This window comes from Rhincodon typus, chromosome 1 (genome assembly GCF_021869965.1).
Source record: "Rhincodon typus isolate 14 chromosome 1, sRhiTyp1.1, whole genome shotgun sequence".
Taxonomy (NCBI): domain Eukaryota; kingdom Metazoa; phylum Chordata; class Chondrichthyes; order Orectolobiformes; family Rhincodontidae; genus Rhincodon; species Rhincodon typus.
Window position 1 is genome coordinate 66529804 of NC_063332.1, and position 27437 is coordinate 66557240.

Sequence of the window (27437 nt, forward strand, 5' to 3'; positions counted from 1 at the left end):
ATACAAACCCAAACAGAACAGAACCGGAAATAACACAACTCACCCTAACAGACTGGACAGTATAAATTCCAAGCGGAGTAGAAAAACATTGCTTCATCAGAGGCCTCACTATGATGTTAACTAGTATGGTGATGAAACATCTGAACAAAAGCATGCCAGCACAACAAGCAAGTCAACAACCTCACCCACAACCTGAGCTACAATTTTTGCTAAAACCTTAAACACCTACGGACGCAAAACACAAAAAATTGCCCGACAATGAAAAACCTTCGCCAACCGACTGAGCGCTACCTGTGAACAACTTCACTTTCTCCACGAATGCCTCAGGAACCAGGTACTGCCCCACAACGTGAATACAAACCTCCACTCAACAACCCACAGGCATACAAAATAGCTGAACAGAACGGACGTAGAATGCGACAAGTAACGATTAATGATGCCCATAACCAACTCTACAAGTACGAATGAGAAATTTCACACCAACAATCACAGTTCCTCAACACTACAGACCAGCAATAGACCACAACTCTAGAACAGGCCATCACCATTAAACAACACAGGTCCAAAACAAAGAAGAGACATAAGCTACGGGAGAAACTTACCAACTGATCCACCACAAAGACAAGGACAACAACAAACCGAACACATGGATGAGAAACCTATCTAGCAGATGACTCACAGAAACTGAGAAAGCTGTCCTATTATGCGACTGAACTGTAACCACGAAGACGTGAACAGAACAGACTTCATGGCTGCCCTAGAAACTACATTAAAAGACAACGGACTCACGGACAAAACACAACAACCCATCTGACAAATTATAATCCCCACACTAAGGCGAAGGAACGAATGGGACACCCTGAACCCATCAGTGAGAAAAGCACGAGAAAAACTCAAGAAAGACAAGAACATTATAATCCAACCAGCGGACAAAGGGTGCATGACCGTCATTATGAACAAACCGGACTATACTGAGAAAGCATAGGCACTGCTCGCAGATACAAACACTTACCAACAGGTGGCAATAGACCCAACACTGCAGCTAGTTAATAGGATCACCCAGGCACTGAAGAGACTAAAGGATGCAGGACAGATAACCAAGACGGACTACATGAGAATGAAACCAGAAGGTACAACACCCCCCCGCTTCTATGGACTCCCTAAACTACACAAACCAGACACTGCCCTCAGACCCACTGTCTCCCTATTGGGCACACCTTCACACAAACTGGCTAAGGACCTACAACAGAGACTGAAACACCCAGTCGACAGGTCACTCCATTCCATCCACTCCACCCAAGATTTCCTCAAATTCCTCAAGAACATTAAAATCAGCGACGAGGAGATTATGGTATCCTTTGACGTCACATCATTATTCACGTCAACTGACATCCCATTAGCAGAGTAGAACAACATCACTTCATCGGAGGCCTCACTGATGATATTACTTAGCATGGTGATGAAACATCTGAACAAAAACAAGCCAGCTCGGTGAGCAAGTCAACAACTTCAATTTGCATAGAGTTAGAATAAAAAGTACTGCAAATCATTGACAGTGATATGGCCTAAAATGCTCTGTGTTAGGCTACTGCAGAAGAATACAAACAATTTACAAATGAAGCAATATGTACATTTATTGAAATATTTGAAAAATGAGCATAGATTGTTAGAAAGGTTTTACAAAGGAAATTTTAAAAAATTATTTTGTGGAATGTGAGCCAGCATTTGTTACCCATCCTTAACTACCTTTCAATTGAGTGGGAAGCTGGGCCATTGCAGAGTCTAGTTAAGAGACAATCACATTGTTGTGGGTCTGGAGTCACTTGTAGACCAGACCAACTAAGGATGGTAGATTTCCACGCATACAGTACATTTGTGAATCAGATGGTTTTACAACAATCAACAGCAGTTTCATGGCACCATTACAAAATGAGCTTTCAATTCCAGATTTATGAATTGAATTTCAACTCCACCAGTTTCCATGGTGGGATTCAAATCCATGTCCTTAGAGCCTTAGTCTGGATGTTTGGATTGCTAGTATAGTGCCAACTATGCCACCATCTTCCCTTTTCTGAAAATGACATCACAACCTGTAGATAGATCAGCCGTATAAGTCATTATATAGACAATTCTATTACATAAGTGTTAACAATATTGAAATGCTACTGAATGTTGTTTTATATAACACACCAAATGGTAATTGATACATCAGAAAACAACAGTAATCTTGATAATGCATCATTAAAATAGTCACGAAAACAGAAGTTGCTGGAAAACCTCAGCAAGGTCTGGCAGCATTTGTGAAGTGAAATCAGATTTAATGTTTCGGGTCTGGTGACCCTTCCTCAGAACTCTTTTGGTTTTTATTAAAATAGCATTTTTTCCCAGTTGCCCAATAATTGTTTAAACATTTTTCATGTAATGTCATCTGTGCTATAAATACATTTTCAACAACAATGTCAACGTATTATAATGCACATTGCTCATAATGGTTAAATATTCTGTTTTATTTGACCCAAATAAATATTCACGAATATGGCGAGCCATGTCCTGCACATTAAAAAAATTGAAAAGAAACAGTATTCTGGAACAACCAAAGGATTTTAACACTATATAATTAATCCCTATCTGAAGAGGAAGTCGAACTGTTTGACGAGGAGGGAGAGTGCTTTTCATTTTTCTTAACTTTTTGGTGGTGTTTGTGACTCTTGTGCTTGCTTTTCTTCTTATTTTTCTTTTTCTTTTTAAGAACTTTTTGCTTCTTGCTCTTTTTCTCACTTGTGTCATCACTAGATGAATATGATCTGTAAAGACCAACACAATTAATTTCCAGCCATTCTAATCTTTTGTAAGTGAGATGGAATGTCTAGTGACTCAGTGGCAGTATTGGATATTGGATTGATTTCAACATGGGTACTTAGTTTCCATAGCAGATAAATCGCACCTCTTCTTCATTCACAAAACAGCTCTATAGCTTTGGTTTCAACCCACTTATGAAACAGTATGCCAAAGATAATAACCACAGGGAAAGCAATTGCAGAAAACCTTAGTTATTTTTCACAAATAAATAGCTCATGAATCTCAAAGCTGAAACTTGAGTTAGGATTTCACCTAGGACAGAAAGCTTAGAATCCCATAAAGTGAGACTGTCTTGTAGTTGATGGAAAAAATAGGGAAGTAATGGCCTAGTGGTATTATTGTTAGACAATTAATCCAGAAACGTAGCTAATATTCTGGAGACCTGGTTTCAAATCCTGCCATGGGAAATAGGGAAGTTTGAATTAAATTTTAAAAACCTGGAATAAAGAATCTATTGATGACCATAAAAGGAATTGTGCCATCCTCACCTAGTCTGGCCTACATGGGACTCCAGACATATCAATGTAGCTGACTCTCAACTGTCCTCTGAAATTGCCTAGCAAGCTACTCAATTGTATTAATCACTACGAAGTCTAAACAAAGAAATGAAACTGGGCAGACCACCTGGCATCGACCTAGACACCGGAAAAGATAATGGCAGAAACAACCTCGTGGCCCTGCAAGTCCTATTTATTAACATCTGGGAGCTAGTGTCAAAATTGGGAAAGCTGTCTCAAAGACTAGTAAACAACAGCTGACAGTCATACTCATAGAACAATGTTTGAGACACCACCATCACCATCCCTGGATAGGTCCTGTCCCAACAGCAGGACAGACATTATACTTCCCCATATTATATTCCATCTGCCCTTATTACCCACTCACGTTATTCATCTTAATCTCTTTGCAACCTCCTTAGGTCCTGCTCACAGCATACTTTCCCACTTAGCTTTATATCATCAGCAAACCTGGACACATTTTTCTTGGTCTCTTATTTTCAGTCGTTAACATAGATTGTAAATAGCTGAGGCCCAGCACTGATCCTTCTACACTCCACTGGTTACAGCCCTGCTTAACCTAACACTCAATTCCTGTTGTTATTCAATCTGCTATCTATGCCCCCAATCTTATGAAGCCTCATCTCACACTTAAATTTTTGCTTGAAACTTTATCGATGTTATTTGGGAATCCGAATAGATTACATCTATGGCAGCAATGTTGCCAAGTAAACTTTAAATAAACAACTGGTTTTGACACATATAAAACGTAATTGTCAAGTAAATGCTATCAAGCATGACAGGTTTGTCACTCACAACTTGGGACTCCAATTCAAATCTGCTGCAGTCACTATATACAGCTACATTGTACAAATTTATTTTCCATTAAGCAGCACAATTACCTTTTTCTATGTTCATCTCTTGTCTTCTCCTTCCGTTTCTTCTTATGATGATCATGCTTTTCACCGTATTCTTTTGTTTCTACGAAAAAAAACAAGCAAAAGTATTAAATAAGACAGGCAATAGATTTACAACATCTGTACAATTGACTGTTCTGTATCTAAATCATATCTTTTACGTAGTTTAGAAAGGCCATGTACTGAAGTAATATGCATCTATCAGTCACAATTTAGTGATTGCCAGAAATAGGGGCTCTATTTAATTATCAATCAAATTGCTGTTTGACTTACCACATTGGCTTAGACATCAGCTTTCGCTTCCTAGATCACTTCATCTCTAACGTGACAAAATCTATTGGGTGTAAAGGAATTATGTGAAATGGGTTTGGTCAGTCAAATCCTATTCCTAGTTAACATGTCCAGAATTATCCTTAACTTAGCCCTCGTTGATAATCCCACTCAGATATTACAAAGAAGTGAAATAATGGAAAGACATTGTGCTGAAGTAGTTGGGAATACTTTTTGACTTTGGCATTGAGACTTGAAATGAGGGCAAAATGAAAGGAGTACAAGATTAAGGAAGACCTACTACAAATGCACATGGATTTGGTGAGTGCATTCAAGGCTGAGACAGATCACTTTTAGTCTCTCAGAGAATCAAATGATACAGGGAGCAGGCAGGCAAGTGAGTATAATACAGAAGCACCCAAAGAGGTAGTATTGTCACTCATCACAGTTTAGCAAAACATTATTTAAGACACAAACTCCTATGTTTATGCTTATAAAATAAAAATTACCTACATAAGGTCACAACCCTGTAATTATATAATTTGGTCTCTAGGGAAAATAACAAAAACCCCAGTTACTAACAAAGATCATGAGTGGAAGTCGGTGTGTACTGTCAGGCAGCCAGTCAATCAGCTGACATGTCATGTCAATTGTCCCCAGTCAGCAGAAAAAAAATTTATATAAGATGCTGTGAAAATGTTAAAAGCATACGTTAACAAGGAATAAAGCTCTACAGGCATGTACAAACTATGTTCCACAAAATTCCCTGATAAGAACTAGAACTAGAGAACTTATTGTTTAAACTATAGTACTCTTTCTAATAACTGTATTAGCTTTTGTCTACATTGTTAAACAACCATCAATAGTGATGGCATGGTGGTACTGTCACTAGGTGGTTAACTGGAATTGAAAAAAAAGGTAGCCTTTTGGTGATCAAGTGACTGTTATCAACTGTGAAAAACCCCTCTTGGTACACTAATATCTTTTAAGAAAAGAAGTATGTCACCCTTATCTGGCCTGGTCTGGTCTAATTGCGATTCCAGACCCACAGTAATGTAACGGAGTCTTAACTGCTCTCTAAAATGACCAATTGGTTTAAGGGCAATTAGGTACGGACAAAAAAAAACCTTGCCAACCATGCCACATACCATGTAAGAATAGCAAAAAAAACAAAGTATTTTATAAATGGACAGTGGGAAACTCCATTTCCTTTATGACTTGGATCCAGATGCCTACTCTAAACCCACTGTTCCTGCTGTCTGACTCATTTTCTATTAACTACCCAATTGGTTTATCACCTTCCCCATTACATGTACAGATTCTGATCACGAGCTCCACTTCACCTTCCATGAAATGACTGGACTACCCAGGGACAGTATTCTAGAAAATCTATTAATGCATACAATATTAAACAGGTAAAGCAATAGCTTTTTATACTGAACAGGAATATCATATGCATTAACAGATTTTCTAGAATGCTGTCCCTGGGTAATGCAGTCATTTCAAAATTAGAAGACATTTATAAAGTAGATAAAAAGTTAAGGATGTTCAGTGGTTTAGAGGGGAACGTGTGGGCTCTGGTGTTCCCATGTATCTGCTGTCCTGCCATTCCTTTAGCGTTGCTCAGTCGAAGTCCTGGAATTCCATCCCTAAGGGCATAATGGGTCAACCTACAGCACGTAGACTGTACAGTAACCCAAATAAAACAAACTTGGCCCAGATGTACTCCTGTATACATACATCATCTGTCAAGAGAATCTAACCACTGTACCTCTACATTTACAATTTGGGTGAGGGAATCAAATGTAATATTTCCAAATTTGTTAGTGACACAAAACTGGTGGATGTGGGTATGGTGAGGAAGATGTAGAGAATTAGGGCAATTCAGACAAGTTGAATGAGTGGGCAAACATATGGCAAATGCAGTATAACGTGGAAATTGTCCACTTGTGTAGGAAAACATAATGGCAGAGTATTATTTAAATGGTGATAGGTCCCTTTATAAATCTGATATACTTTTATACTAGTCACTGAATGCAAGCTTGCAGGCACAGCAACCAGTTTGGAAGGCACGTGGCATATTGACCTTCATTTCGGCATGGTCTGAGTGCAGGAATAAGGAACTTTTGCTGCAGTTATATAGGACCTAGGTAAAATTACACCTGGAGGATTGTGTGCAATTTTGGTCTCCTTAACTACATTCACTCTAATTTTTCCCCTTGCTATGGACTCTGTGGTCTGTATGTGGCAGTGGCTTCTGGAAACAGCCCTCAATTTTAAATACCTGTATAAAATCTCCCCACTAATCTTCTTTGCTCTATACAGAATTATCCCAGTTTCTCCACAGAACTGGAGTCAGTTATTCCTGGTACCATTCCAGTAAATCTCCTACGTGCCTTTCAGAACTTAGGATATCCTTCGATATTGTGGTGCTAGAAGTTGCACACAGTACTCCAGCTATTCAGCGATTTATAAGGATTTGGCATAACTTCCTTTCTTTAGTACAATTATGCCTGTACAACCAAATTCAGATTATTCAGGACATAAAATCAAGGTAAGGCCAACTCCTGGTGATCACGACGGGAGCTATTTACTTCCTTTCAGTCTGAAAAGTAATCATTAATCTCTAATAACTACTTTATAGCCTTTAGTTAATTTGCCACTGTCCCATAGGGCTTCAAGTCAGCAAGTGAATCTATTATATACTATTTTATCAAATGGCATTTGAAAAGATCATCTATGTATCAAATCCCTCCATTATTTCGAATAATTTGATCAAGTTTGTGAGACACATTGAATTTTCTCTCCTAAGGATTACCATGGAAGGCGGCTGGAAGAGCAATAATTGGTCAGGTTGGCAATGGAGACACGTTTGCCCACTTCCCATCACCTCAGAAGTTAAGTAAATACATCCAATTAAGGCCCTTAGGTGCTCAATTAATGATCACTTAAGGGCTTTTTCGCCCCAGTGCCCCAAATACTTGTGTTCCCAACAGGTTAAGAAAGTGGCAACTCGTTTAACTGGTAAGATGGAGTAGCCTGCTGGCAGCATTGGGAAGGAAGAACTGGTGAGATGGCTGGGCCCTTAGCATGGGCAGAAAGGAATCTCTGCTGAAAGCCACCCCCCAGCCATGTCTCTAAGTTCCCTTACCACCTCCTTCAGTGACACTTACCACCACCTGCTGCTCAAGCAGCTGTCTCAGCTCTGAACAGGCATCATTACTCAGAGCTACCGGCCTGATTGATCCTGCTTGTAATAATACACCCACTACCAACATAATTTAGCCTAACAATAGAAAATCCCAACCACAAATGCAGCTGAGTCTATTGGTAGTACACTGACCTCTGAATCACTAGATTCCTTGTTCAAGCCCCATTCTAAGGTTTGAGCAGAAAACTGAAGTCTGCCATTCTAGTGTAGTACAGAGTGATTACCGAACTGTCAGAGATGCCATCTTTCGAACAAAAATTTATCCCTGCCTGTTTAGGTGGCTATAAAATATCTGATGGCAGTACTTTGAAGAGGAGGAGTTGTTCCTGGTATCCTGGGTAATATTCATCTTTCATTCAACATCACCAAACAGATTAACTGATCTTTATCACATTGCTGTTCAAGAAAATTTGCTAAGTGCATTACAACAGTTACAACACTTCAAAAAGTGCTACATTTGCTGTAAAATGCTTTGAAACATCGAGTAGTCATGAAAAGCACTATAATTAATGGATAACAGAGTGTGGAGCTGGAGGAACACAGCAGGCCAGGCTGCATCAGAAGCTGACGTTTCGGGTCGGGACCCTTCTTCAGAAATGGGGGGAGGGGGAAGGGAGCTCTGAAATAAATAGAGAGGAGGAGTGGAGATGGGGAAGGTAGGTGGGATGGTGATAGGTGAGTGCACGTAGGCAGTGGTGGGGATTCATCAGTGAGGTGGGAGGAGCGGATAGGTGGGGGAGAAGACAGACAGGTCAAGGAGGCAGGGATGAGAGGGAGGGTTGGTCATGGGATGAGGCAGGGGGTGGGGAGGTTTTGAAACTAGTAAAGTCCACATTGAGACCATTGGGTTGTAGGCTCCCAAGGCAGAATATGAGGTGCTGCTCCTCCAGTTCCGTGTGGTGTCGTTGTGACACTGGAGGTGGCCCAGGATGGACGTGTTGTCCAGGGAGTGGGAGGGGGAGTTGAAGTGGTTCGCGACTGGAAGGTGGTGTCATTTGTTGCAAATCAAGCGCAGGTGCTCTACAAAGCGGTCTCCGAGCCTGAAGAAGGGTCCTGATCCAAAATGTCTGCTTTCCTGCTCCTCTGATGCTGCCTGGCCTGCTGTGTTCCTCCAGCTCCACACTGTGTTATCTCTGACTCCAGCATCGGCAGTTCTTACTATCTTATAATAAATGGATGTCTTTTTTTAAAATAACGATGTGGGTTTTGCAAACAATGTATACATTTGTTGCTCATTCATAATCGGTGAAGGTGGCGGTTTACTGTCATAATTTCAAACCTTTGGTCTTCTGGCACCACTCTCAAATCTCTGGAGGATTGAAAGGTTGTGGCTACAGCTACCACTATTTCTACTCCCACATGCCTCATTGCTTGAGGATACGTGACATCTCGATGACTTTTCTGACTGAGACTGGACTTTAGCTTCTCACAAACATGATTGATTCCTAACTGCCCAATTAAATGATTTAGTCACATTAAACCACTCCTAGTGTAATATAGATCAATGATAAATGCCAGACTTACCGAGATGAATTAAAAAATACTGGCAAACTCCAAACCAGAATGTTTACTTGCATTATGGAGTGTAGTATCATACCTTTTTTGTTAATGATATCCTGCAGCTGCCGAAGCTCTTCTTCGTCCTCAGTGTCCTCACTGCTGGTACTACTGACATCTAAAACAATATCTTTTTTGGGATCCACACGGACAAAATTTCTACATTCAAAGGTCAGATGGCCAGCTGGAATCATAACAAAAGTTTATCACTTAACAAAACAGAGGTTTAGAATGCACTTTACTTCAATCACAATTCATAAGATAACGAAACACTCATTCATTCACACCATTTGTACCCCATTACTGCCAAGGTAATTTTCACCAAATGAAAGCCTAACCTTGGGTATTACCATACCCCAACAATATCCTGGGGGCTGGCATTAACTGAAACTCAACAGGACTAACTCCATAAGTACCATGGCTAGTTCATTAGGTCAGAAGCTGGTTTTAGTGCACCACGTGGCTCACTTCCTGACTCTCCAAATTATCTCCATCATTGAAAAGCCACATGTCAGGACAGTAGCAGATTATTCTTCATTTGTCTTCATGAATACAGCTGCAGTATTCAAGAGCTCAACATCACCCAGGATAAAACAATCTGCTTGATCATTTGTTGATCCACTAGGCTAAACATCCATCCTATCCACCACCAACATATCATAAATGCAGTGTATAATATCTACAAGGTGCAGTGCAGCAACTCAAGAGTTCTTCCACTGGCTATGCAGGCAGATGCAAAATATCCCATGGATTAGTCAACGAATATTGAATTTTGAAAGAATTTGAGTTCACCGCAGTGTAAGGAACCACATCTTTTCCTTTTTGGACTACAAACTGGAATGAAGTTGTACACTTTCTATAAATCTAAAGAATCAGGGGTGTTTTACAACTGAAGAAAAAACACATTAGGATTGTGTGATATATTTGCAGTTAATATAAGTCTGCTCAACAACATAACAGAGCAAACTCTGTGTTTAGGAAAAACTGCTTGACAACAGCCTTTGCACTAATGCAGCTACACTTTGCTACAGTCCTGTGGGGCACTGCAGTCAGAAGATTCTCTGTGTGAAAGTGAAAAGAAAAAAAAATCCAAAAGAAAATATTCTGATATAATAAAAGATCTCAGTCCACCCAATCAACTATCAAATTGATGAATGACTGTCACCTTACATTAGCCTGTAATCACTGCTAAAATCAAAAACTCTCCACCTTGTTCAGTTGTAACAGTGGATTCAGTTGATGTAAACATATCATGCAACATTAGAGCAACTTTTTACAGCATTTTGTTACATTACAGTAGCTTATTAGTCAATTTCAGAGCACAACTAAGATTCATATGCAGATCATAGAGTCATACAGCACCGAAGCAGACCCTTTGGTCTAACTTGTCCATGTCGACCAGGTATTCTAAACTATCCCATTTGCCTGCATTTGGCCCGTATCCTTTTAAACTTTTTCTATTCAAGTACCTGCTCAACCCTCTTTGAAAATTTTGTAACTATACCAGCAACTACCACTTTCTCTGGCAGCTCATTCCATATATGCACTGCCATCTGTGTTAAAAAGTTGCCTCCCTGAGGTCTGTTTTAAATCTGTCCCCTTTCACCTTAAACATATGCCCTCTCATTTTGGACTCCCCTAGTCTGGGTAAAAGACCTTGGCTATGCCAGTCATGATTTTATAAACTTCAATAAGGTCACCCCTCAGCCTCCGATGCGCCAGGGTAAAACATCCCAGTCTATCCATCCTCTCATAACTCAAACCCTCCAGGTCTGGAAACATTCTTGTCAAATTTTTCTGTACCCTTTCTGGTTTAACAACATCCTTCCTACAGCAGGGTGATCAGAATTGTACGTAGTATTCTAGAAGTGGCCTCACCAACGTCTTGTACAGCTGCAACATGACATCCCAGCCCCTATATTCAATGCTCTGACCCATAAAGGGAAACATGCTAAGCGCCTTCTTCACCACCCTGACTACTTGCGGCAGCACTTTCAAGGAACAATGAACCTACACCCCTAGGTTCCCAGGGTCCCACCATTAACTGTGCAAGTCCTACCCTGGTTTGCCTTACCAAAATGGAACACCTTGCATTCATCTAAATTAAACTCCATCTACAACTTCTGGGCCCATTGGCTGATCTGATTAAGATCTCAGACTGCATAAGGATAGTAGATTTCCTTCAATGAATCACATCAGTTCACCAGATAGCACGGATGGGTTTTTATGATGATCTGACTATTTCATGGTTACCTTTATTGCTAACAAACGTTTTTTCTTAAAAGAAAAATCCAGATCTGAAATCAATGTATCATATTTTATTTAATCAAATGGTTCTACAAGGTTAGTTTGAACCACAATCGTTAATGCTTTAAAAACTCAAATTCATCACCTGTGACATCTTTACCAAGAGTTCATCAAGCTTTGCCTGTGGTATCATCTTAATGATCCCATTCCAGATCAAATGTGCTGCTTTTGGTTTCAGAACTATTCCTTCACAACAAATCATATTCTTTGCCATCTATTGAATTGCATATTCTGAATTTTTTTGAATGATATAAATACCCAATTGCTGGATATATTGAAATTCACAGGTGTTTCATTCATGATGCAAATGTGAGGTAAATGGGTATCTGTATTTTTGTTGCTGTCTGACAAAGAATCATTGGAAATTTTAGTAGAGTTCTTTTGATTGTTGCAGAGTGATCTTGGCTTTCTGCCACAACACTGAACATTTTCAGTTTATACAATGGCTGCACCAACTAGTCATTGCTGTGAAATCTTTGCTGGACTCAAGTCTGATTTGGCCCATTTAAGTGGATATATACACATTGCATTTCTGGCGACAATGCAGACATTTTAATGATTTTTAACAACTATTCTGACATACACTTCAAGATCAGGCCAATGGCTAGTCCCCGTTCTTATGGCACATTTGGTCTTAGATACCTTTCATTCTTGCACCAGTTTTTTTTCACTAATGCGGAATTCCCTTGCTGTAGTTCAGTTATTTGAAGAGTTAGCAGATTTTACAACATTTAGCTTGAAACTAACTTTGAACTTCATTCAACAACATTGTTTTTGTACTTCATTCCTTTTGCAGGAAGACCCACTTTTGTTGGTCAATCGAAATACATGGTCTGCTCTATGTGTACTTGTATTAAACTCCCACACATCATCTTGGAAACACAGCCTGTATCACCTATTTAAGGCCATGCACCCACTTATAAGGCAAGCATTGTATACATTTCTGAGCTGAAAATTGGGTTAGCATCAACTTATATGACAAGTATATGCCCCAATATGCATTTTGGAGCCAAAAAAGTTGGATCGAGTTTTTCACTGGATCATAGTACAACGACCTACAGTATTTCACTGAATTGAAAGTTCTGAATTTCCAGGCTGGGATGTAAACTCATGTTTTTAGCTGGTTAGTCCAGGCTATGTTACTAGTTCAGTAACATAAGTACTATTGTACAGTAGCTCTAAATGCAATTTAATGTAGGTAAGTGAGAAGAAATGTGTTTGAGGAAAAATAACATACGGAGGCAACATATTTAAATAGCATAGCTTTATGCGGGATGCAGAAACAGAGGAATTTGGGTGCGTAGATTCACAAGGTTTCCAAAAAAAGGTAGATAAAGTTGAGAAGGCAATTCAGAAAGCATTTCAGATGCATAGCTTTGTGAATGTGGGCTAAACTCAATTATGAATGGAAATCATAATAACCTTTACAAAACTCTGGTTCCATCAGCTGGAATATGATCAATTTGGGTACCACATTTTAGGAAGGATAACAAGGTGCTGGAGACAGTACAGAGGAGGTTTACCAGGATAATACCAGGGATGAGGAAGTTTTAAAAGGCAACCGGACAAATATTTGAGAAGGACTAATTGGCAGGGTTATTAGAAAAATGTTGGGACAATTCTTTCAAATATCTTGAAGAAACCTAATAGTCTAACTTGTCTCTATGATGCAAGATTCTGCAAAACCAAGGCATCATCTGTCCTCTCAAACGGAGGTAAAAATGAATCCCTCTCTTTTCTCACACACTTCCGTTTGTTTTTTCTTTCCAATCTCCTTCCCATTTTCTTATCTTGTTTTTTACTGCCTCACTCATCCTTCTTCCTCCACCATCTCTCTCCTTATGACCAAATGAATAACACCCTGCAGATAGCACTCTAAACATATCAGAACCTCTGAAAGATATTTAACACATCAGATTGTTGAAGGTGCCGAGGAAGAATGAAGTTTTAAGGAGGCTTTTGAATGGCAAAGAGGTGCAGCCAGACAAAGAGGTTTATGAAAGGATTTAATATACACTTGAAACATTAGTAAAATTGCATTTTGAAAATTTTTGGATAAAAATAATACCAGAAGAAGAACGCAACCTAAATGATTTCTTATGGAAAGAAATGGATGCTTTAGGGTATATTTGGGAAAATGCCCATTTTATTTACAATAATTTACATTCACATAGCACCTTTAAATGTATCAATATGCTTCACAGCAACATTACAAGGTAAAATACGATACTGAGTCAGGCAAGATATTAGATCAGATGACCAAATGCTTAGTCGAACAGGCAGCTTTTAAGAAATGTCTTAAAGGAGGAAAACAAGTTAGAGAGTTGCAGAGGCATAGGGAAGGAATTCCCGAGTTCAGTGCTTAAACAACTGAATGCACTGCGATCAATAGTGAAGCAAGTATAATGGAGTTTGCTCAAAAGGACAGAATTAGAGGAATCCAGGTATTTAAGGAATATGAGGTTGAAAGAGATCAGAAATAGGGAGGGGCCAGGCCAAGGAAAACAAGAATGAGAACTTCAAATTTAAGACACTGCTTGACCCAGAGCCAATACAGGTAATGAGCACAAGCAGATAGCAGAATAGGACTTGGTGTGAGTTGAGTCATAGCAACTGTGTTTTGGATGACTTTAAGTTTCTGGACGGTGGTATGTGGGAGACAGACCAAGAGTACATTCAAATAGTCAGGTGAGTCAGGTCTAGAGGTAATAAAGGTATAAATGAGGGTTTCAGCAGCAAAGTTGAGGCAGGTGCAAAGTCAAGTGTGGAAATCACACCTGACATTAAATTCACAGAGTGGTTTAATCTCAGAATGTTGCCAGGGAAAAGTGAAGGAGTCAATAGGTAGGAATAGAGTGTGGAGCTGATAGCGAAAAGAATGGCTTCAATCTTCCCAGCATTTATGGAGCTGGGTGTTGTCAACCAAGTCAGTAACTTCATTGACATTTACTACATCCTTCTCAGATTTTTCAATTTATTAACCACAAAATGTGTTTTACAGTTCATTCCTGCAACCTTTTTGCTGTGGTCACAGAGCTCCTTGATGAATGTCACATCAAATACGCATGATACAACTGTATTGCTTGTAGAAAGTATTTCTTCACATAACATTGTCTAAACACAAAATAGTCAGTTGTCAGTATATAATGTTTGGGCATAAAGATAAAACCCAACAAGATGAATTAAGACAAAAGCTATTTAAAATTTGCAAAGAACAAGACTGCGAATTTTTCATAAACTGGAAAATTTTGATTGTGACTGCAATGGAAACATAATAATAGGAAAAATAATAATTCTTAACCATATCAGCTTCAGCAAAATACTGGATTAGAATAAAAAGGTAAAGGTTAAGTTACCACAGTCTGACTGGACCATAGGGTTGCTCTTTCATCAAAGAGAAATGACAGGCTTTCATATAACTTGTTGGTCACCAAGCCTCAGGAGAAGGGAGAGGTTGATCAGGAGTGTCCTTCATGGTAAAATCAGCCGGTGTGGGATCTGAACCCGTGCTGTTGTCAGTATAATTATTGCTGATCAGAAGAAACTGGATTTACAGGAGTACTGCTCCCCCTTCATGTGTGTAAAAACTGGTCATCAGATGTGAGGTATTCTTGGTGATGCTGCACATGTCACAGGACTGACTCATTTGCCGAACCTGTGCCTTTGCAGTCATCTGAGCTATCTTCCACTTCATCTTGAGGTCAAAGATGGATCATATTTGCAGGGATATCATGTACATAAATGCGAGAAAGATGTACCCAATGCTGCCCTCATCCTGAACGCCACCTTTGTGTGTGATTGCATCAAGCTGTGCATAGACTTTCAGCATGCAAACACCAAGTGTTACTACATACGAAGGTTCTACCTGTCCCCGGTGTTGCGCAGGATGGTCTCGTTGCCACCGTTCTGTTTCAGCTGTCCTTCTAGAACAATTTGCAAAGAAAAACCCCTTTGACCACAAGTCCATCAGGAAGTGGTCAGCATATTGGCAACCTCGAGACCAGCATGGATCCTGTCGCATTGTTCCTTGAGTAGTCATTTGCAAATGCATCATCAGCAGAACTTTCCAACAGTACCAAAACTTAGCTCGGCTGGTGATGAGAAGAGCATTGGTCTTCAAATCCTTCATGTACATCTGGTCTCTGTGCACCACCACATACTGCCCTTGAAGCAACTGTGCTAGTGAAGAAACTGTTACTCTTCCTCTGGAATGTGCCTTTGCAAAAAAGGTCTGGAGAAAAAGCCTTTGTCGAGGTTTGTCCCATGCAGCTCCGTAATGTAGGACTCTGTGCTCTACAGGCTGTTCCCCAGAACACACATCGAGACAAACACTGACTGCACCTGAAGGACTATCAACTCGGTGAAAGACACTCTTTGGTCTGCCCGAAACCTGTTGGTCTTCTAGTATAAAGAATTGACATTGACTAATTGTTGCAGGCTACACATTCTAAGGTCCAGGACTACATGTTGAGGGATGCATTAAAGCTTGGGGCAGCTGCTGCCAAGGTGCAGAATGGAAAGACCCCCATGTCAGGACTTTCTTCTGAAGTATAACTAGAGTCTGTGCAGTTATCAGACCCTCTCATTTCCTCAATGTATGTAAATAGTGTCCTGCATGACTTAGAAATGCTTTTGGTTTTTGAAACTGCAGGGATTGCCGAATTCCAATTTTTGTTTTTCTTGATACACAAAAACTATATAGAACTGGTCTAATACCTGTGAATTTAGATAAAGGTTTTTTAGGAATAAAGTATACTTTTACAATAAAAAAAATTCTTCATCAGAAGAATTTAGTTAGACTATTCTCTTTCTGAATAGTGATAGCTAAGAATTTCTAAAGTTTGCTACTTACGATATCCACATTTCTTGCAACCTGCTCGGATATTATCTTTATTTGGACCTGAAATAAAATATATTAAAATTAAAATTGACATATAGTAATCTTTTTGGAACATAATTTGTTACTTTGTAGATTGAGATTTCCTTTACATACGGTCATTCAGCATCACAATGTAGGAAAAATTGGCTCACTTTCTGATATAACATTCAAAAATAATGTGCAAAATTTAACATTGGAACCTGTTTGAAAAATACTAGTTTGCAGGGTGTAAACATACATAACAAGCAAACTGCAAGGTGTGGCAAGGTGGCTCAGTGGTCAGCACTGCTGCCTCACAGCACCCGTGGCCTGGGTTTGATTCCCCCTCAGGCAACTGTCTGAGTGCAGTTTGCACATTCTCCCTGTGTCTGTGTGGGTTTCCTCCAGATGCTCTGGTCTCCTCCCACAGTCCAAAGATGTGCAGGTTAGGTCGATTGGCCATGCTAAATTACCCATAGTTTTCAGGATGTGTAGATTAGGTGGGTTTGGGGAATGGTTCTGGGTGGGATGCTCCGAGGGTCGGTGTGAACTTGTTGGGCTGAAGGGCCTGTTACCACACTGTAGGGATTCTATGGATTCAAACAATTAGCAGGAAAAATGGAACTTGCCAGATGTATGGCAGTTAATTAGACTTATGCTTGTTACAACCAGTGAAGGTATCAGATTTCTAACTTTCGAGATAAGGACTTTACACATTTTGGAGATTTTGAAATTGGCTTCAAAATGAGGACAACCTACAACAGTGATGGTGCCAAGTTGGATGATCTCTAGGGATTTCTACACAGGCAAGAAACTAACTCAAGTCTTTGGAAAGTTCTCATAATGTAAATGACTATGGGTGCAATGTCGTTCCTTATAGTGACATTCAAAATGTTAAACCATTCCCAAATTTATACCCCCTGTTAACTGGGTATTTACTGAAACTCGGAACTAATAATGTCCAAGATTCAGTGACTACAAGTTCAAAATTAAAAAAAAAAGATGTGGAGTAACCAGTTTATCACCGTCAGGTATCAATAGCCTCTACTCATCCCCTATTGTGTAGCAGTGTCTTCTAACTTAAAATTGTGTGTGGACAGCAGGAATATTGATCACATGGCCACACCATTGAAGTGGACTTCAGATAGCAAACTGTATTACTTCAAGGAGGAGCCCAGTAAGGGCAATTCGGAAACTACTGGAGACCATTCCGCCAGCAAGAAGAACAGAACCCTTTTCTAAAAACCAGTCAACTAAGGCAGTGAGAGACAGTCTAATTTGTCTTCACCTGCAAAGTTTTTGTCTCTACAGAAACTCAAACCATAATTTTCTTCGGAAACCTGGAAGGTCTGACATGCCATTCACCCAATGAATCATGGAAGAGAATCCATCCAAGCCTGCAGCATGGGCATCTTAAGGAACTAAATTTAAAGCATGTGATTTTCTTCTTCAATTTCTGTTAATAACCTAAATGTTTTGTCTCTAGAAGCCATCTTTACTTATGCATACACGAGATAGAATGTTTTTCATTTTGGGGCGTTGTGTGAATAAATGTGAACTTTCCTTCTGATTTAAAAACTTTTTGGATAGCCTGATTCAACACCAAATATGTTTAAAATATTCCTTCTAAGCACACATCTTGTTATTGACAATGGGGAGCATTGTGCTGCCATCTCTCCTTGTTCATAACATGTCTTATGGAGTAGAATTTACAGTACAGAAGGACGTCATTCGATCCAGAGTGTCTGTACCAGTTTGGAATAGTTAACTGTACTGTTGAAATTTCAAGTATCACTTGAGACAATATAATCAAAGTTTGATATGCAGGTGAAAGAGAATACTGTGTCACAACATCTTTTAAGAATATCATTATCATAAGCTGTCTTGTCCCATCACTGATTCGACATTTTACATTCACCCTCAAATGCCCACGTGCATTGGAACAATGGAATTGGTTAACATGAGAAAGAAAAAAATCTGTGACTTTTAATGAGACTGATTCAGCTAGAGAAATGGTTATGTCTTATTGGAAAAAAGGATTTTGAGAGAGACACACGGGTTACATGTTAAGGTTCAGCAGAATAGTCAGAGAATCAAGACAGATATTAAAAACATTAAGGAACATTCTTGGTGGGATGACGCCAGGAAAGTAATATACACTTGCTGCATAGGTTCGTGTTATTTCACATGTTGGAGTTCTGTTAAGACATGATGATCTTAAAGCTGTAATAGGGCAGCGTAATGTATGTGTATTTCTTTGTGCATGTTTAATGCTCGTGATTTATTCACTGATCATTATTCTTATTTCGCTTATTGATTATTGGTTTGCATATATCTGCACTGCATAATGAACTGGTACATTTTAAATTGGGCATGGTGTAGCAAATCAGTGTAACGTTATGAACCAATGTTGTGTTGGAAATGGCCAATTACTAGTGCCTGTTCATCATATTAAAAATAATAATCACAGGAGGGACTATTTAAGTAAAGACTACAGAACTCTTAATGATTGTTCATGGACTGAATGAATCAAAAAAAGATAAACTATTACACACAAAAATAACTCTCTCTGAAATAAACTGATAAGGAACAAAGACAAGCTGTTACACAGGCTCAAGGAATTAGCCATGTCTTGGCAAGATTCCATAAACAAAGCTGCTTTGACACCTGCTTGATAAATTGGATGCTTTATCAGCACAAAGGACAAGGTTTGCCCTGCAGGAGAATTTAAGGAGTTAATCACCAGAAAGCTGCGTCTTTGAAACGACAGTCATTGCCAAATGTAACAAGAAACAAAGAAATTACTTTTGATAACGAAGCCAGCTGCAGTCTTACACTAACTCGCTTGAAAGACTCTCAAAGCATTATCAACATAAAGGATGAGGTATAAGAATTGAATGTGAAAAACTCAATAGCAGAACTTCGAAGAACAACACTGCAGAAGGACCAAACCATGGAAACTTCCAGAGACAGATCACAATTGGTTGATGTCCTGGCCTGATTTCACCACTAATCGGGTGATAGCTAAATTGGGTCACAGGCTTAAACTTACTTACCTGAGGGGTCTAATACTTACAATAAAGTTTGAACTATTGTTCAGTACTTGATTGTCTGTGAGATTTCTTAATAAGTAGCCAACAGATTTACCCACAACAGATTCTTGATCAGTAGGGGAAATCAAGGGTTATAAGGAAAACACAAGATGTTAGGAGTGTTGGATTAACCACAATCCCATTAAATGGCAGAGAAGGCTCACTGGGCTGAACAGCCTGTTCCTATTTCTTATAGTTCAAGATCTGTGGGACATTGGTTTGAAGTCTATCAGATGATAAAATTTGAATTCAGTTAATGAATCTGGAATTAAAAGCTAGTTTAATGGTGACCATGGAACCACTGCCAATTTTCATTAAACCCATCTGGTTTACTGACTCCCTTAAGCGAAAGGGAACCTGCGGTTCTTACCTTGTTTACTCTAAATGCAACTTCATTTCCACACCAATGCTAACTCTCAATGCTGTCTGAAATGTCCCAGCAAGCTGCTCAATATCTAACTGTTACAAAGTCTGATGAAAGAGGAAGAAGGAAGCTTACTTAAAGTTGAGGAAGCAAGGATCGGACAGGGCTCTAGAGGTCTACAAGGTAGCCAGGAAGGAACTGAAGAATGGACTTAGGAGAGCGAGAAGGGGGTATGAGAAATCCTCGGTGGGTAGGATCAAGGAAAATCCCAAGGCTTTCTATACTTATGTGAGGAACAAGAGGATGGCCAGAGTGAGGGTAGGGCCAATCAGGGATAGTGGAGGGAACTTGTGCGTGGAGTCAGTGGAGGTCCTTAATAAATACTTTACTTCAGTATTCACCAGTGAGCGGGATCTTGATGTTTGTGAGGACAGCATGAAACAGGCAAATATGCTCGAACAGGTTGATGTTAGGAAGGAGGATGTGCTAGAAATTTTGAAAGACATGAGGATAGATAAGTCCCTTGGGCCAGACGGGATATACCCAAGGTTCCTATGGGAAGTGAGGGAAGAGATGGCTGCCCCTTTGGCAATGATCTTTGCGTCCTCACTGTCCACTGGAGTAGTACCAGAAGATTGGAGGGTGTCATTCCCTTGTTCAAGAAAGGGAATAGGGATAATCCTGGAAATTACAGACTGGTCACAGTCTTTCTTCTGTGGTGGGCAAATTATTGGAAAGGATTCCGAGAGATAACATTTATGATTATTTGGAAAAGCACAGTTTGATTAGAAATAGTCAGCATGGCTTTGAGAGGGGCAGGTCATGCCTCACAAGCCTTATTGAATTCTTTGAGGATGTGACAAAACACACTGATGAAGGTAGAGCAGTGGATGTGGTGCATATGGATTTTAGCAAGGCATTTGATAAGGTTCCACATGGTAGGCTCATTCAGAAAGTAAAGAGGCATGGGATTCAGGGAAATTTGGCTGTCTGGATACAAAACTGGCTCTCCAATAGAAGACAGAGGGTGGTAGTTGATGGAAAGTATTCAGCCTGGAGCTCGGTGACCAGTGGTGTTCCGCAGGGATCTGTTCTGGGACCTCTGCTCTTTGTGATCTTTATAAATGACTTGGATGAGGAAGCGCAAGGGTGGATTAGTAAGTTTGCCGATGACACGAAGGTTGGTGGAGTTGTGGACAGCGTGGAGGGCTGTTGTAGGTTGCAACGGGACACTGACAGGATGCAGAGCTAGGCAAAGAAGTGGCAGATGGAATTCAACCCAGAAAAGTGTGAAGTGATTCATTTTGGAAGGTCGAATTTGAATGCAGAATACAGGGTTAATGGCAGGATTCTTGGCAGTGTGGAGGAACAGAGGGATCTTGGGGTCCACATCCATGGATCTTTCAAAGTTGCTACCCAAGTTGATAGGGTTGTTAAGAAGGCGTATGGTGTGTTGGCTTTCATTGGCAGGGGAATTGAGTTTAAGAGCCGTGAGGTTATGTTGCAGCTCTATAAAACTTTGGTTAGACCACACTTGGAATATTGTGTTCAGTTCTGGTCACCTCATTAGAGGAAAGATGTGGAAGCTTTAAAGAGGGTGCATAGGAGATTTACCAGGATGCTGCCTGGGCTGGAGGACAGGTCTTAGGAGGAAAGATTGAGGGAGCTAGGGCTTTTTTCATTGGAGCAAAGAAAGATGAGAGGTGACTTGATAGAGGTGTACAAGATGATGAGAGGCATAGATAGAGTGGATAGTCAGAGATTTTTTCCCAGGGCGGAAATGACTATTACAAGGGGGCATAATTTTTAAGGTGACTGGAGGAAGGTACAGTGGAGATGTCAGAGGTAGGTTCTTCACACAGAGAGCGGTGGGCGTGTGGAATGCGCTGCCGGCAGTGGTAATGGAATCACATACTTTAGAGACTTTTAAGCGACTCTTGGATAGGCACATGGAGGATAGTAAAATGTAGGGTATGCAGGGTAAATTGATTGTAGGAGGATAATAGGTCGGCACAACATTGTGGGCCAAAGGGCCTGTACTGTGCTGTACTGTTCTATGTTCTATGAAAGGAATAGAACCAGACAGACTGACCTGGCATCATCAAAGGCACTAGAAACAACCATGGCACACACAGCTCTGATGACACAACCAATATCTTAGAATTTGTGCTGACCTACAGACCAATCAACCAATCCAGAGTAACATTGTCGGTAAGATATGATTACACAAGACAAATAACGTCCCAAACACCACAATCACTATCCCTAGCTTTGTCCTGTCACACTAAAACAACAGACCCACGAGAGGTGGCGGTGCAATGGTATACAGTCAGGAAGGAATTGCCTTTGGGGGTTCTCAACGTTGACTCCAGATGCCATGAAGCTTCGCCGCAAACATGGTTAAGAATATCTTATGCATGGAGGGAGGGGGAAAAGGTCTTAGAAAAGAAGTTTGATGACTCGCCATATATTTCTTGATAGTTGACCTGAATACTTTTATATCATTGAGATATGCAAAGAACTGCGAATACTAGAAATCTAAAGCAAAAACAAAAAAAGTGCTAAAGAAATACAGATCTGGCAGCATTTGAAAAAAAGGGGGAGTGGGGGAGTTAATGTTTCGAGTATAGTGACCCTTTTTCACTTCCTGTTATGCTAGCAGTGACATGCAGCTCCTTCCAAACACGATTCCGATGAAGTCAGACCTATCACCAAATGATGTTTGGAACGTTTCGAAAGTTTAAATATTTCGCCCCTTTATGCTCCTGAAATGTAATTTAAAAGTAATAACTACGCAAAAAAAATTCAAATTATTATAATTCACCTGAAAATGCCATTGCGAAATTCCATTCGCTTCTACTTCCAGAAAGTTCCCAAGCACACTTGCTGATCTGGTGCACCGTTTAATATCTTCCCACCAGCTTCAATAACAAAATAAAACATGAAGAAACGCTCGGTTTCAACTTTCTTTTCAAAATCGTACACGGCATATCTATACCCTCCGTTACAGTTAATTTCTGTATTTGCGCGTCCATGGCATGGGCCGTTTGCTTTCAGGGCGAATTTTGCGCGAAACCCCGTCGGATAACAGGCGAACATTCTAAAATACACGACATTTCGCAGGGACTTGGGAGCGGGGGAAGGTTCTTGGTGGAGCTGCGTAAGTGGATTATCTGCAGACAGGGTTTTTGAGTCTAGGTTTTCTTAGTTTCGGTGCGGTGAGAGTGAGAGGCCAGCTGGCTTCTCGGGATCGGTGAACAGAGGACGTTAGACAGCGCGAGCGAGTGCCGCGTTTTAAACTGGGCTCGCGTTCCAAAGCGGCGCCATGAGCAACATTTACATCCAGGAGCCGCCGAGCAGCGGCAAGGTAAATAACACGTTTACAACAAACCTGTATACATTGGCGTCTTCATGCGAGGGGTGATCCGTGTAAATTCATTTAGTAACCAGGCCCTTTGACCGATGGGGCTAGTTTCTTCCAAAGGCCACGTTCAAACAGTTTGGTATTCGCGCGCATCTAATTTATGTCTTTTCGTTTAAACAAAACAGCTCCACCCCTTCCGAAGGTGAGCGAGTAAATTTTCTTCTGGCCTTAAATTTTTTTCTATTTTTGTCATTGTTTTACAACGTTCACATCAATTACCCCTGTACGTGTCATTTTGTTCCTTGAGCACTGGTGCAAGACTTACATTTACATAGTGCCTTTCGCCACGTCCCGAAGCATTTGCTCAACAATGAAGTGCTTTTGGAGTATCATCACTGTTGGAAAGTAGGACTTGTGACCTACTTTTCTTTTTCAAGTGATCATGAATAACCAGGTCCCCTCTGCTACTGACAAAAACAAAAATTGCTGGAGAAATTCCGAAAGCCTGGCAGCATCTGTAAAGAGAGAAACAGAGCTGATGTTTCAAGACAGCGACCCTTCTTCAGAATTGATAACATCTAGGAAAAAGTGAGTTTAGTTGCTTAACTGTTTTAGTGATATCGTTCGAGGGATATGTAATGATCAGGATAATAGCAAGAATCCCTCTGATTTTCTTTTAAAAATTGTGCTGTGGGACTTTTCATATCTGTTAGAAGGAGTATCAGTTTAAAGTCTCATCCAAAAATTGATACCTCTCACAGTGTAGTACCAACTGAAATGCTAGTGTAATTTTTCTGCTCAGTTTATTAATGTCTGGTATGGAATTATAACTATGGGGTGAGGTGATTGAAAGAGTGGGTTAGTAACCATAAAGACTTAGTTGAGAGCATATGACAATGCAGTGTTAACAATTGATATAATCTCCATTCTAACTGATTTTCACAATATCAGAAAAAATCAGGCCTACCTTTATTTGTGAGACATCTTGACTTTAAGGGGAGATGATGGCCTAGTGGTAGTATCACTGGACTATTAACCCAGAGACCAAATCCCATGATAGCAGGTGGTGGAATTTAAATTCAATAAAAATTTGGGATTAATAGTTTAATGATGACCATGAAACCACTGTTTGGATTGTTAGGGGAAAAAACCCATCTGGTTCACTAAAGTTCTTTAGGGAAAGAAATTTGCCATCCTTTCCCGGTCTAGCCAACATGTGACTTCAGATTTGTAGCAATGTGGTTGATTCTCAACGGCTCTCTGGGCAATTAGAAATGGGTAATAAATACTGGCCTGGCCAGTGATATTCATGTCCTATGAAAGAAAAGTAAAACCAGGTGTAGTGTCTGTCACAGCTGTTGCGTGCTTTGAAATTAACTGGTCCTTCTCTAATGTGCAAAGATTGCTTATGGAACTGAAAGTCTGGTCACAGTGAGAGAACCTTGGCTTATTGTCATATCAGAAATCTAACATGATTTAAAAACTTTGCTTAGCTTTTTTTTTATTCATTCGAGGGATGTGGGCGTCACTGCCTAGCCAACATTTATTGCCTGTTCCTAGTTGCCCTTGAGAAGGTGGTGCTGAGCTACTGCCTTAAACTGCTGCAGTCCACTTGTTATGGGTGGACCCACCATACCATTAGGGAGAGAATTCCAGGATTTTGACATAGTGAAGGAACGGCAATATATTTCAAAGTCAGGATGGTGAGTGCCTTACAGGGGACTTTGAAGGTGGTGGTTTTACTATGTATCTGCTGCCCTTGACCTTCAGATGGAAGTGCTCGTGGGTTTGAACGGTGCTGTCTGAGGATTTTTGGTGAATTTCAGCACTGCATCTTGTAGATGGTACACACTGCCACTACTGAGTGTTGGAGGTGGAGGGAGTGGGATGCTTGTGGATGTAGTGCCAATCAAACGGGCTGCTTTGTCCTCGATGGTGTCAAGTTTCTGAGTGTTTTTGGAGCTGCATGCATCCAGACAAGTAGGGAATATTCCATCACACTCCTGACTTGTGCATTGTAGATGATGGACAGGGAAGTTACTTGCTGTAGTATTCCTAGCCTCTGACCTGTTCTTGTTTATGTGGTGAGTACAGTTGAGTTGAGTTTCTAGTCAATGGTAACCCCCAGGATGTTGACAGTGGGGGATTCAGTGATGGTAACACCACTGAATGTCAAGGGGCAGTGGTTAGATTGTCCCTTATTGGTGATGGTCATAGCCTGGCACTTGTGTGGCACAAATGTTACTTGCCAATTGTCAGCCCAAGCCTGGATATTGTCTGGATATTTTTGCATTTGAACATGGACTGCTTCAGTATCTGAAGAGTCACGAAAGGTGCTGAACGTTGTGCAATCATTGGGGAACATCCCCACTTCTGACCTTATGATGGAGGGAAGATGAAACAGCTGAAGATAGTTGGGCCTAGGCGATTATCCAAAGGAACTCCTGCAGAGATGTTATGGAGCTGAGATGACTGACTTCCAACAACTACAACCACCTTTCTATGTGCCAGGTATGACTCCAACATGTGGAAAGTTTTCCCTTGATTCCCATTGATTCCAATTTTGCTAGGGCTCCTTTATGCCACACAGTTAATGCAGCCTTGATGTCAAGGACTGTCACTCTCACCACACCTCTGGAATGAAGATTTTTGTCCATGTTTAAACCAAGTCTGTATTGAGGTCAGAAGCTGAGTGGCCCTGGTGAAACCCAAACTGGGTGTCTACATCGCCGAGGCCAGACGCCAACTCTCCGACACCACCTCCTACCGCCCCCTTGATCATGACCCCACCCCTGAGCATCAAACCATCATCTCCCAAACCATCCACAACCTCATCACCTCAGGTGACATCCCATCCACGGGCTCCAACCTCATCGTTCCCCAACCTCGCACTGCCCGCTTCTATCTCCTTCCCAAAATCCACAAACCTGAATGCCCTGGTCGACCCATTGTCTCCGCCTGCTCCTGCCCCACCGAACTGATCTCCAACTATCTGGACTCCATTTTCTCCCCCTTGGTCTAGGAACTCCCTACCTACGTCCGCGACACACCCACGCCCTCCACCTCCTCCAGAACTTCCAATTCCCCGGTCCCCAACACCTCATCTTTACCATGAACGTCCAGTCCCTCTACACCTGCATTCCCCATGCAGATGGCCTAAAGGCCCTCCGCTTCTTCCTGTCCCGCAGGCCCGACCAGTCCCCCTCCACTGACACCCTCATCCGCTTAGCCGAACTCGTCCTCACCCTCAACAACTTCTCTTTCAATTCCTCCCACTTCCTACAGACAAAGCGGCTGGCCATGGGTACCCGCATGGGCCCAAGCTACGCCTGCCTCTTTGTAGGTTACGCGGAACAATCCCTCTTCCGTACCTACACCGGCCCTAAACCCCACCTCTTCCTCCGTTACATTGATGACTGTATCGGCGCCGCCTCGTGCTCCCACGAGGAGCTCGAACAGTTCATCCGCTTCACCAACACCTTCCACCCCAACCTTAAGTTTACCTGGACCATCTCTAATACCTCTCTCCCCTTCCTGGACCTCTCTGTCTCCATATCGGGCAACCACCTAGAAACCGATATTCATTTCAAGCCCACCGACTCCCACAGCTACATAGAATACTCCTCCTCCCACCCACCTTCCTGCAAAAATGCTATCCCCTATTCCCAATTCCTTCGCCTCCACCGCATCTGCACCCAGGATGAGGCATTCCACTCCCGTACATCTCAGCTGTCCTCGTTTTTCAAGGACCATAACTTGCCCCCCTCAGTGGTCGAGAACGCCCTCAACCGTGTTTCCCACATCTCCCGCAACTCCTCCCTCACGCCTCGTCCACGCAATAAGAACCAAAAAGAATCCCCCTCGTCCTCACGTACCACCCCACCAACCTCCGGATCCAATGCATCATCCTCCTACATTTCCGCCATCTGCAATCCGACCCCACCACCAAAGACATCTTTCCCTCCCCACCCTTATCTGCTTTCTGGAGGGACCACTCTCTCCATGACTCCCTTGTCCACTCCACACTCCCCTCCAGCCCCACCACACCCGGCACTTTTCCCTGCAACCGCAGGAAGTGCTACACCTGCCCCCATACCTCCTCCCTCACCCCCATCCCAGGCCCCAAGAAGACTTTCCACAT

At 41.2% G+C, this 27437-nt stretch overlaps 2 protein-coding genes across 4 annotated transcripts in view; one reads left to right on the forward strand and one right to left on the reverse strand.

The window, feature by feature from the left end:
* Window positions 1-1608: 1608 nt before the first annotated feature.
* srek1ip1 (SREK1-interacting protein 1) lies at window positions 1609-24323 on the reverse strand. 2 transcript variants are annotated; one of them, XM_048597238.1, is made up of 7 exons: window positions 24264-24314; window positions 23324-23811; window positions 22757-22853; window positions 16471-16518; window positions 9352-9495; window positions 4259-4337; window positions 1609-2804 (listed from the first exon to the last, which is right to left on the reverse strand). In XM_048597238.1, exons 3-7 carry the CDS (start codon window positions 22767-22769, stop codon window positions 2618-2620), a joined length of 471 nt encoding a protein of 156 aa, XP_048453195.1. In that variant the 5' UTR covers window positions 22770-22853; window positions 23324-23811; window positions 24264-24314; the 3' UTR covers window positions 1609-2617. The 2 variants fall into 2 exon arrangements, with proteins under 2 accessions (XP_048453195.1, XP_048453186.1); XM_048597229.1 differs by lacking the exon at window positions 22757-22853 and having other exon boundaries at window positions 24264-24323.
* cwc27 (CWC27 spliceosome associated cyclophilin) overlaps window positions 22870-27437 on the forward strand; it is a 233026-nt gene continuing 228458 nt past the window's right edge. Inside the window, exon 1 of one of the 2 annotated variants that reach the window (XM_048597217.1) lies at window positions 22870-23299. In XM_048597217.1, coding sequence (XP_048453174.1) covers window positions 23258-23299 — 42 coding nt within the window. In that variant the 5' untranslated portion in view covers window positions 22870-23257. The remainder of the gene's footprint in view (window positions 23300-27437) is intronic. The other variant, XM_048597212.1, reaches the window with a different exon arrangement.